The sequence below is a fragment of the Myripristis murdjan genome, chromosome 13 (assembly GCF_902150065.1).
Source record: "Myripristis murdjan chromosome 13, fMyrMur1.1, whole genome shotgun sequence".
NCBI classification, from domain to species: domain Eukaryota; kingdom Metazoa; phylum Chordata; class Actinopteri; order Holocentriformes; family Holocentridae; genus Myripristis; species Myripristis murdjan.
In genome coordinates, this window is record NC_043992.1 from 38,469,193 (window position 1) to 38,481,694 (window position 12,502).

The following is a 12,502-nucleotide window of genomic DNA, read 5'->3' on the forward strand; positions in this document are numbered from 1 at the left end:
CCCTGTTCACCCTGGACCATACCATTGGCACTTCAAGTACATATCATATATCATACACCAGAAAGGTTGTGTAATAACATATTTTTTGATTTTTCTTTTTTATATATATATTTTGTTATAGGACTAAATAAAGCTCAATTTCAAAAAATTTGAATTTTCAGCCAATTCTTTCATAGTTCAGGCTTTATAGGGTTAATTGGCCTGATGGTGGTTGAATGTGTTTCTGTATGACCCTCTATACGTTTGTTCCTGTGTAATCCAACATATAAAAACTGAGATATTATAAACCAGTTTGGTAAAAAAGGGACGCCCACTAACTGAAAACACACAGTGCTAACAAATTGTGGTATTTTTCAAAGGCTTGACAAAAGAAAAAAAAAAAAAAAACCTTTATAGGCTGGATCCTTCGCAGGTGATTATTTTCTTTTTTTCTGAAATTCTTCGATATCATTTTGGAGTAAATGCACAGAATATAATTTGTATGCAGTTCTTGGTAAAAGGCACCGTTAATGAATGAGTGACATACACAGTCATAGAAGAACACGCGTTAATTTAAAATATAGAGTGAGGGTTTAATAATGATACAAACCCACGATATGTAACACCTCAAAGCAGCACATTGGCACAAAGTCAGAAGTAAGACAGCACGGAAGATAAGAACCTGTCTCAAAAAAATAAATAAAGAATCAATAAATATCTCAATAAATAAATAAACAGGTAATATCTCATTAATTACTTTGAAACTAATAATAAATACGTACATTTTGAAAATTTGCACACCGGCAGAAATCAATAACCCAAAAAGTAAATAGTACTTAATACAGAGTTACTTAGAAATCATAAGTTATTGATTACTCAAATCAAAAGGCACATTTATTAAGATGTAAGAATGGGGCCTTCAGTTGTGATCGCATGACTCTCAGTACTCGAACACCGTTTTCTGAGCCAGAAGTAGCAAACTGTGTGCGGTGGCTTGACTAAATCTGTATATCTGCACCATCAAGTGAACTTGTGTGTGTGTGTGTGTGTGTGTGTGTGCAGATCTATCCACTCCAGACTTGTGGTGTGTGTGCGTGTGGAAGTGGAGGGGTGGGGGTGGGTGGTAGGTTTTAGTGAATGGCAGCCTAGTGACTGACTGAGTTGGTGGTTTGTCTCCTGATACAGTGACAGGATCTTTTTTTTTTTTTTTTTTTTTTTTTTTAATTTCTTCTTTGAGTGGAACAACATAGCTGGCAGGGTGGCCTAGTAGTGAGGAAGACCATCCCAAAACCAGGAGGTCACAGGTTGATCCCAGCAACAGCCAATGTGTGTTTTTTTCGTCAGCGGGTCACGGCGAGTCCTGTCAAAGTGTCCTTGAGCAGGGCACTGAACCCCCCTACCTGTAAGTCACTTTGGATGAGAGTTCTTGGCTAAATCTAAACTGCAAATAATCCAAGTGAAGTCTCTGAGAGGTTCGTTCTGGCATAATCCAACATTTAATGGGTGATTCCTGAACCGCGACAGGACCCCGCAGTAGAACTGGGCCACTCCGTGTCACGTTCCCTCAAAATATGTTTGTATTAAAGGAGAGTGCCTCTGGATTCCCAAAAGAAAAATCCACCCTAAGGCACGCTTAACACTGGCATCGATATGGGATTTCCAATGCATTCCAGGAGTTGTTTTGTTATGTAATTTACTTTTTTTTTTTTTTTTTTGGTATAGACACTTTCCCTCAACCTGCCTTGTCTAGAGCTGTGTCCCAATTCAGGGTCTGCATCCTTCCAAGTCCGCATTTGAAGGCCAGTTACGTCACAACACTGCGCGAAGGCCTGTCCCAATTCATCCAAAGTCGAAGGATCCTTCAAATTCCCTTTCCAGCCGTCGGTAGCCGATTCGGAGGATGCTTCTCGGGCTCCCGTATCCCAAGATGCTTTGCGTGCTGCTGCTCGGTCTAAAAAAAAGTGAACTGAAATGGCGACGGCGGCATCTAAATTCAGATTTCACTATTATAAAATATTCGGTTTTTACTCATTTGAACATCCAACGCCATGTATGCTAAACCAAAACCCCCAAAATTCAGTTACTGTTAAGTCTTGTCTGACGGAAAGAAACGTTATCTTTCCGTCTCCGGAGTTTGTTGTCACGGGAACGGCGGTGACCCGACCGGGAAATACTCCGAAGGCTTAGACCGTCCCGTTGGGTTGACGGGGAGGACGTGTCGTGCGAAGTCCGGGGCTGTGTCCGAAATCACTCACTCTCTCACTCCTCCCTACTCACTATCTAGGGAATTCAATGTAGTGGACTATATAGTGACTCAATAGTGGACCGTTTTCGGACACGACTTCGCCCGTTGTTCGGCGCCGTTCTGCAATGCATGACGGGATATATTGCCTGGTTAGTGACCATCGGATGTCCACTACATTTTGCGGTGGATTGTGGGATACATCCAGTGGACTATATAGTGAACATTAATAATCACTAGACATTCGGACACCCCTACAAAATGGCGTAATCACTATATAGTGCACTATATAGTGATTAGGGAGGGATTTCGGACACAGCCCGGGTCCTCCGAAGGCCGCGGACTTAGGAGGACCTGGACTTCGAAGGATGCAGACCCTGAATTGGGACACTTAGCTTACGTCTACATCAGACTCTGACTGCTTCCATTTCCCAGAATTCCCTCTGATGTTCTCCAGGGAACGAGTTGCCAACCTGTCATTCTCAGCTGTTTGTTGTGGATTCAGGTGAGGAGAACTACAGCATTACCAACGGGGGGAGAAAACATCCGGATGAGAAGTTTAAAATGTTTAAACTGCGATATGTTTTACGTTCTGATCTACTGAGGCTGCTGTTGGCGGACAAACTGGACTCTCTGCCTCTGATATGACGGTGATGATTTTTCCCTGTCTCAGATTCGGTGCCTAGATTCGGTGTAAAATGGTGAGCGTAAAAAGATGTATTCCTCTTCAGTTTTGAGGGGCTGAAACCAAAAAAAAAAAACAAAAAAAAAACTAAATCTTAAATTTTCCGTTTCTGCTATCCAACTATCAAACCAGCACACGTCTCAAACATGACGCTGACCCTTGGAAGACGCCAAAGGGGACACTACGGTTTAGATTTTATTGACGGGCGCGAGGACTAATCATTCTGATCAGATTCTGAAGCAAAGTGGGTTACGCTTTTTTTTTCTGCGCTCCCAAGTCTTTCTTTGACCAGTTAAAATGAAAAATACACCACAAAACAACAAAACGGACCCAGGAATGCAAAGTAAATCACCAACAGCTGTTTTTTTTTTTTGTTTTTTTTTTTTTACGCATTTTAAGGTGATGTAGGGTGACTGTAGGGGGAGTCCAGCAGCACACTGATATAGAAACCCGCCTCACATACGGCTGAAGTGTTTCTAAAGCATAGTACATCCTCAGCAATTTGGATCGACTAAGCACAAGGTCAGAGCTAGAAGGACCATTTCTAATTGTCCTGCACCACCTCACAGATGGATGAAGAGGTAAAGGGGGGGGAAGAGGGGCTGGAGGGTGGGAGTTAAAATAGCAGCTTTTTTTTTCGACTTCGTACTTAAAGCAACATTCAGCAAACGCATCCGCCGCCGTGCCCAAACAAAGCCCGGCCTCTTCCGCCTTTTCAGGTGAAGTCTTTTCTGATCACAGGGTTTGAACGCCACGCCTGTGAACGACATGCTGCTGCTCAGAGACTCCGTTTTCGTGTTCGCTCATCTGTTCTGTGTCAAACATACAGCTTTTTCAGTTTCGGCTTGCTTTTTTTTTTTTTTTTTTTTTTTTTTTTTCCCCTCGCATGATCGGCTGGTACAAAAATAGTCTTTCCATACATTGTTCATTGCACTACGTTTTTGGCGGCGTCTCGTTTGAAGGCCTGGATGCGTCTACGGATTGGTTCGGCGTGGGGCTCGGTCTCGCTCTCTTTGGGGTTGGGGCTGTGTACGGTCGCTGTGTACATTAGGTAGGATAGACTGTCTCACTCAGAGGCCTCGGTTGTAAGCACCTTGACTGATTCAACAAGTAGAGAGGTGGGATATGATGCTTTCTATGATTAATAGTCTGGGAAAAAAAACATGGAAAGATGAAAAAAAAAAATTTAAACTGTGGGTATTTTATGTTTGACGCATATGTTCTTGAATTATCCTTTTTTCCCTAAACAGAACAGAACCTGGTTATGGTTACAAAGGTTGGTTGTCATTGCAGCTTCCCAAACAATAATTGTCCCTTTGTATTTGATAACCTTCCCTCCACAAAGGCTCCTACTTTAACGCGGCTCTACTTCTTCAACCGAAAGACAACACGAGCGCTCTCAGGCGCGTTCACTGCCTCGACGGCTGCACTCAGTCATGTGCGCTCTCGCTGAACCTTCCCCCGTCTCCCTCGTCTCGACCGGGTCTGGAGCAACATCTGAGGTAAAATTAGAGGTAAAGGGTGACACGTCCGTTCATCCGACTGACAAACAGGCCAATACAAAACAAAGAGCTTCCCCAATATCTCGTGTTTGTGGATGCGTGAGCGTGTGTGCCATTGGGGGTTTTCTGTCAATATGTTTTACGTTTAATAAAATATACCAATTAAAATTATAACAATTTTATATATATATATATAAACATCTTTTGTTTTTTGTGTTTTTCTCTCTAAATAAATAATAATAATAATAAAAAAAAAACAAACGGACATTTGAAACAGTGTACACATCATCGTTGCCTCTGCCTTTCTCTTCCTTCGGTAAAGTCTCTGACCCCTAATTCTAGATCAGCCGACCCTCAGTAAATCCACTATGAAGGCTCCAGGTGAATCCCACAGAGCCTGGTCTGAGTGCAGTGCACCTTCAGCAGGCATGGACCAGTGAGGAAGGCCCCAGGTTGAAAAGAGAAAGAGCGGAATGCAGTGGAAGGCCGCGGGGCTTGGGAGGGCCTCGTCAGAGATCCGGGTCTACCAGGAGCACCGTTTCCCGCAGCTGAGCTCGCCTCCGTCCGTCCGTCCGTCCCGACAGATGCTCTCTGATCTCGACAGCCAAACCCCGTCGGTCCGAGGAACCCTCCCTCCCCCTTGCCTGGCCTCATCGGACCGCCTTGTGCTTTCCCCCGCAGCAGCCACACCTCTCCCCACACCGCAGGCAGGCGCGCAAAGGCAGGTAGCAGCACATGCAGGGCACGAAGAGCGACAGGGCCAGGAGGGCCAACCAGCGGGCACAGCACAGGGGGTGCGGGTGACCCCCCATCGAGTCCTCACAGGAGCAAGGCTCCCAGAACTCCCCCTCAGAGTCCGACATGCAGTGGTAGAGCAGACTCTCCGCACACCACACACAGGTCCACTGGCGGAGGCAGTGCAGGGCCGGGTCCGGGGCGTCTCTGCAGCGGCCCCGCCCGTTCTCCGAAGCGCTGAAAACGGAGCGGCAGTACACACAGCGAGACGAGCACGAGGACGAGCCCTGAGGACACGGGCTGTCGTCGTCGGGGGAGATCGCCCCGGGGTCTCCGCCGCCGCCGGCCCCTCCCCCTCTCTTATGAGTCCGCGATCGAGGTGTGGCCAGCGAGGTGTGGATGCAGCAGGGAGAGGGTGAGCCTTTACCCGTCTCCTGTGGAGAGCCGGCACCTGAGGACACGCCCGACACGGCGTTGGGCATGGACATGCAGGTGGGCGAGGACGAGGACAGACGCTGGGAGGCTTTACTGTCCAGGCTCACCGTCACTTCGCAGCCTGCCGTCCCCACCCCCGCCAGCTCCTTCTCGAAGCGGACCACGCACAGCTCTGACTTGTCCTGCAGGCTCCCTCCACCACTCACAACCACACCCCCAGTCAGCCCCCCGACCCCCGCCCGCCGGTAGTCCCCGTAACCTAGGGAGCCCCACAGGTCTTTGCAAGGGTCCAGACTGTGCAGGTCTCCCTCCGCCAGCAGAGAAATGGTGGGCGAGAGAGGGGACAGAGGAGATGAGGCGGGAGGGGCGACGGGAGGAGTCGGCAGAGCAGGAGGAGGGGGCGGGGGCGCCGGGGGGTTCAACACAGCCGTTACTTGCGAGAGCTGGTGCTGTCCCGGCCTAGCGTGGATCTGTGGCAAGGGAACAGGGTTACAGAAAGTCAGTGTTTTTCATCTCAAAGACACCCTGTAGGTGTGCAAATGACCACAGACGTCCACTTGATTAGATTTGTCCCGATGATAAACTGAAAGGTCTGCACTCTTGTTGTGTGAAAAATCAAAAAAAAAAAAAGATTTATTTAAAGGTGGAGTCAGGGATTCTGGAGAAAGACTTGTTGCTATTTGAAATCAACAGCGAGATTCACCATCCCTCCCGCACACACTGCCTCCTTTCCCCGCTAATATGATAATATGAACGAGAGCTCCTGCAGCCCTCGCATTTCAGACGCTGTCTATTGCATCCAGATGTTGTATTGAGTTGCTTCTCACCTTGTTTATGCATGTTTGAGCTTTCTACATTGCTGTTTTTTTTTCCTGATTCAACTTGTAATTGATACCTTTCACATCATGTTGTGTTTTTGAAACAAATCATTTTTTTTTATTTTTCACAAAGCAGAGAGCAGGCCTTCCACATCCTCATTGCTGATTGCCTCACATCTATGCACCATTAACTGATTAGACATATTTTTTTGCCTCCTGTGTTTTTTCTCCGTATTCATTGAGATTTTGTCCTAAGGAATGCCATCTGTGAATATGATCGCTACTCGACATGACTTTATGCAGAATTACATAAAATGTCTGCATTCTAGGTAGAGTTAAAAGTGCGGATAGTGGAGCAATCAGCTAAGCAGTCATCCTAATAAACAATCCCTCACTAACATCTAAACAGTGAAACAAAAGTGATCAAATTAGACTTCATTTTGTTGGGAACACCATTTTAAACCGTTTCTAAACCAATCTTTGGGAACTATTCTATTATAGGAATCACCACCACCGTGAATGTGTTTAATGCATTTTATAAAATAAATTTTGACAAGACTTCCATGAATTATGAAGCACCACATCACACATGAGACATGAGAAATATTTGTTCAATGTTTTCTTGTCATCCACAGGTTGTCCAAAGGGACATCTAAAGGCGTCCTGAGGAAGGATGCAAAATTACAACTTTGTGACTGAAGATATGAAAGTGTCAAGCCAGTGACGCCTCAGGTGACCTATCTTAGCACATCTTAAGATGTGTTGGAGGTCTCAAAACACACAGATTTGATGTGTTGGGATGTCCTCAGACATCTTGAGACAAATATGGCTGGGTGTGAGGGGCAAAGCCAGATGTGCCCACATCTACAACAACAACTGAGCACTGAGCACCATGTAATGTACTAATGAGCAGATAAGCATGTTGAGCAGAGCCTTCTCCCTCTGTCTTTATCAGTATGGCATATCAAGGATGATTTAGGAGCATGAAGGTTTTCTTCTACCTGAACGGGTGTCTGAGTGGTGACAGCTTGGCTGGATCCAAAGCTAAACTCCTCTGACCGCACAAAGCAGGTTGAGGACGACTCACTTGTCACTATGGTGATGGGTTTGGGAAGCATCTCCTTCCTACTGCTGGATGACGACTCACTTCCTGTATGGGACTGGCAGAGGGCCCATGTCATCACACAAGTGACAGCACGGGCCCAAAAGCAGGGCACACATGCCTTTCTAGAGAATTGAAACACTGAAATGGCAAAATGTTACTGTACTCACAGCTTGGCCATCATCCTCCGTGTCTCCCTCTTCTGGTGTGGAGGAGGAGGGCGAATCAGAGCCTTGGTAACAAGAAAAAAGAGGGTTTACGCTTTCCTGGATATTTTCTGAGGCCATTTTGAAGCCGATCCAAACACAACCAATGAAAGTGATTTTTTATATTGATCATCCAACAGGGCCCATGTGACTCTACCTCTGTCCAGCTTGTCTATGACAGTCTGCAGCCCCTTCTCGAAGGAGATGGCATCAGCAGGACTCTGGAACGTAAGGCCAAACTTGCGATCCTCCACTCGCCAGTGGTGGAAGATGGGGTTCACTTTGTTATACACCAGCCCCCTCTGCACTGCACACTCCAGCACCGGCTACAGGCACAGAAAAGGAACCCGGGGAATGGAGGGAGTCACTTTACAGACCAAGAGAAGTCCCTCGTCAAATCGTGCTCCCACACAACATAAATCTATAGTGAGGTTCTTCAGGTGGTGTAGAGGAGCAACATGGCACCAGAGGCAGCCATAACACACACGCACACACTCACTGCTCGATCTCGCAGCCGCTCTCCACGTATGATGTACTCTCTCCGCCCCCTGCCTTCATGACTCCGCCCCTTACATATGACCACGTGACTGAGGCCGCCACCTCCAAGGGGCACCCAACCGCCACTGGAGTCATCACGTGTCAACACCACTGCACGAACACGCACACTGTCAGGGAAACCAAGAGAGTGAGCAGAGGCCCAGGCTGATTAAACAATACAATGATAAACACTGGCTGGTGCACACACACACACACACACACACACACACACACACACACACACACATGCATATGCTGAAATACACACTTACTTACATATATAGGCTTGTTTATGTACATACACAGGTTCACACCCACAAAACAAGCAAACACACTGATACACACAGACACATCACATCACGAAAAAATATCCTCCATGATACAAATATACAATATTGACTGCATATGATTTTAAGGAAACTATATGAAGCTCTCAAAAAGCTCTAACATGACTAAATTCACACAAAGAGGCTAGAACTGATGGATATAGGATTAGTGATGTTGCAACACTGTGACAGGCGTGTAAAGTCAGACATAATAGTCAAGGCAGAGTTTTATGATCCATAGGCGCATGAGAGAGGCAAATTTAATTTTAATTAGCATGTGATGGTTGTAAAAAAAAATGGAAAAATAACCAAACGTTTGAATATAGTACTGATAATTCCCCAGTTACACAATATTTCAAATATTCCTGTGCAAGAGCATGGCTGGAAATTAAATTTGTGATGTTTAGCCTGCGACTATCTATGAGAAATGTGCTCAGAATAAAGAAACTATTGTGCAAATGGACAGAGAGAAAGCTAGTGGTGGTAAGGAGAGAAATGACCGAATGGGAGGAGGAAGGAAGAATGAGTGTTTCCTAGATAGATGTATCAATGAACGCACCCATTCGCCATCCAAGGCCCCGGCATTCTTGCAAAAATAAGCTCTTCCTATGCCAATCGGCTGAATAATTCAACGCCGCAGCTCGACATGTGCATTTAATGCATGCACAACGGCGTCATTTTTCAAATCACACTGAATTTTAATTGTTGCAATTATTTTCCAGACGCTCCTTTTCTCCATTCCGCCCCTGCTGCACGCACTCATTAACACACCCCAATGGCTATGTTATGTTTTTATGAATGGGATAGAGGCAAACCGGATTCGAAAGGGCACTTTATGTTACATTTCGCAGGAAATTTTCTAAATACAATATAATCGCGTGTGAAAAGATGAAGAAAAAAAAAAAAAAAACGAGTGGGTGAGAGGATGGAGAGGAAACGAGAGATGGGGGAGGGGGCCGAGGAGAGAAGGGAAGGAGGAGAGGAGGGGTGAGGATGAGGGAGAGCGAGAGGAAAAAAAAATCACATTTCATTCATAAAGTTTGGCTTTAAAAATCATAATGAAACCCCGAGACACGTTGATAAAAATCACAACGCCTCCATCCCTCCCTCGTTTTATTGTAGCCGTGTCTTGAATGACGCGATGCTGGCCCCAAACTCGCCATATTTCGTCTTTTTTCCCATACATTTTACACACTGACTGATTTATTTAATGGTTAGGAACTCCACACCACTTCGTGACTATTTTTACCAATCGCAAACCACGCATTTAGTCCCGAATTACCTCACAGCTTTTTGTGGCTAGTTTAAAACGTTTTCTTTTGGATGGTGTGTGCCCGTTCGTTTTCTAGCACAGTTCCCCATGTAGGTGACTTAACATATTTATCACACATTGGCATGGATATATCGGAAACGGGGTGTATACTGTTGATTCAAGACTACGTAATGATGTTTTTATTCTCAGCAACCTGCTAAATTGTAGTGCACCAATTGAGATAATAGTGCATGATGCTGAATTGGTGTAACACTGATGGTGGTGGTGTTCTCTCTATCCATTTTGGCCGATGGCTCAATATATACAATGTTAAAAATGAAAATGTAAGGACTTACTCGCCCTCCATGGCTCGGTGTTGCCCGCCGCTTGCAGCAGCCCACCCCGGGGTCTCCTCTCTCTCTCTCTTTTTATCCTCCTCTCAGGAAACACTCACAGGCTCACTCTCATTCTCTCCCTATCTACTCTCATTTTCCTAATCTCTCTCTCTCTCTCTCTCTCTCTCTCTCTCTCTCTCTCTCTCTCCCTCTCTCTCTCTCTCCCCCTCTCTCTCTCCACCTTGATGTCGTTTCGGTGAATCAGGATAGGCTTGAGGTTGCAGCAGCCATTTTCCGCTGGCAGCATCCTCCCTCTCTCTTCCTCCCTCCCTCCCTCCCTCTCTCTCTCTCTCTCTCTCTCTCTCTCGAAATCACTCCCTCCCTTATTCCCTTTCTCACTCTACCTGCCCTGCCAACACATCCGCACTAATCATTGACAGCATCATGGCTTTAGGTAGGCTCTTATTGTCAGTAATCATGTGTTATTTTAAATAATTAAATGAGGCAGCTGGCCTTAGCCTACTGCCTCAGTGATATGCAGTGATCCAGTGGGATAGGCCTAAATGAAAAAGTGGGTAAACTATGACCCCCGGTTGAAATCAGCTATATTGCCAGAAAACCCTTAATTCGCGGTGTTTTCCCTTTAAGAAACACTACAACATACGTTTTGGCAACTGATTGCTAAATCAAACTATGGAGGCAGGTTAACTATGATTAGGTTTTAAACTGATGTAGTATCATAGGCAGAGAGAGGGGGGAAACAAACAAACAAACAAACAAAAACAAAACGCGGCTGCTCCACAGTGTCCTGTCTGGGACCCCCGAGTGGGACCACACCTTGGGAATGGGCAGCGATTCAGCACCACGGACAGCGTCCATCCACAGCCCACAGATTCTGGGTCAAAACAAACAAACAAACAAACAAACAAACAAACAAACAAACAAACAATTTCTTTGTGGGCTCACCTGAACGTGTGCCATTTTCCTTTAAGGACTTAACAAAGTTTGTGGCTATTCTTACTTTAACCCATATGCTTTCACGATTAAGTGCGTGCATGCGTGCGTGTACGTATAGTTTTCGGCATGTACGTGCTTGAATGAAGGAATAAACTGATGATAATGAATTAGTGAGATTTCTGAAAAGGTTAAAAAAAAAAAAAAAAAAAACATCCCTACCTCATACTTAAGTCGCAGAAAAGTAGCTTATTTCCACTGCTGGTAGTAAGTTAATGGCAGCATACATCCTCCAACCGCCTGAGGGATAAGTATCATCCAGGAAGTAAAATATATAATACCCATATAATACCCCCCATTCCATGTGGGCCAAGTAAGTATTGCTATGAGTACCGAAAAGAATATTTAGCCTACTGAATTTGTATGTATATAGGCTATATGTAGAAATTGGAGTGTATGTGGTTAAACTATGGGCACTGAAAGTACGGACATTACTTTCATTAGTTTAAAAGAGATACAGGTCAGCTGGGGACAAAATACTAAAAAAAAAAAAAAAAAAAAAAACATAGCAAATACATTGAAATACTTTGACATATTGTTTTTTTTGTTTTTTTTTTTTTTAATTTCTGCATAGCTCGTTGGTCTAGGGGTATGAGCCGCCCTTAGGGTGCGACAAGGTTCAACAAGAAGCCCTTTGGCTATTAGCCTCCCATTTTGTCATTAAGAATTTGCTCTTAATTGATTTGCCTCGTGAAATAATGGCTAAATAACAATAGGAAATAAAACAAGGAGGAAAATTTACATTACAGGAATCAGAAAAGTGCCACATTAATGTAGTCGATTTAGACTTGCTTACCAAATTAAAGATAGCTGTTTTAACTGCCCAAGTTCAAACGTAGACAAATTTAAGCAAAAAGATTAACTGAAGTATGATTAGCTGTCACGCTTTATCGAGTCCCCTAAAAACAACCTGTGGATGTTTTCTTTAATCAACCAAAAGAAAATCAAACAGAAAAATAAGTTAGCCTATCGGAGTGTCACTCTCCTTAAAAGCCTGTGAACCATAGAAACTGAATGAATAAAATTCAGTTTCTACTGTGTGAACTTACAATTAAAAGTACTTACTGAGCTACAAAGTCCCTGATACCAGTGAGTTTCGGTTTAGCACCACCTCTGGACAACATTCTAGAAACTTTTATCTGTTATGGTTCAAACACCTGGAGAAGGTTCTGGACACGGCTGGCAGGGTTTCTGTTTCTCCAGCAGACAAACACTCACCTGTTCAGACAAACACTCACCTGTTCAGACAAACACTCACCTGTTCAGCGGCATCCAAGATGAAAAAGCTGTCAGGCGAATGAGCTAAAATTTTAAAGGTAAAGTAAATTTTAGTT

At 44.7% G+C, this 12,502-nt stretch overlaps 1 protein-coding gene across 1 annotated transcript; it reads right to left on the reverse strand.

Moving 5' to 3' along the window:
* Positions 1-5,058: 5,058 nt before the first annotated feature.
* spred3 (sprouty related EVH1 domain containing 3) lies at positions 5,059-10,267 on the reverse strand. The gene is made up of 6 exons (XM_030067483.1): positions 10,176-10,267; positions 8,204-8,369; positions 7,862-8,030; positions 7,669-7,730; positions 7,398-7,556; positions 5,059-6,048 (listed from the first exon to the last, which is right to left on the reverse strand). Exons 1-6 carry the CDS (start codon positions 10,184-10,186, stop codon positions 5,059-5,061), a joined length of 1,557 nt encoding a protein of 518 aa, XP_029923343.1. The 5' UTR covers positions 10,187-10,267.
* Between the last annotated feature and the right edge of the window lie 2,235 nt (positions 10,268-12,502).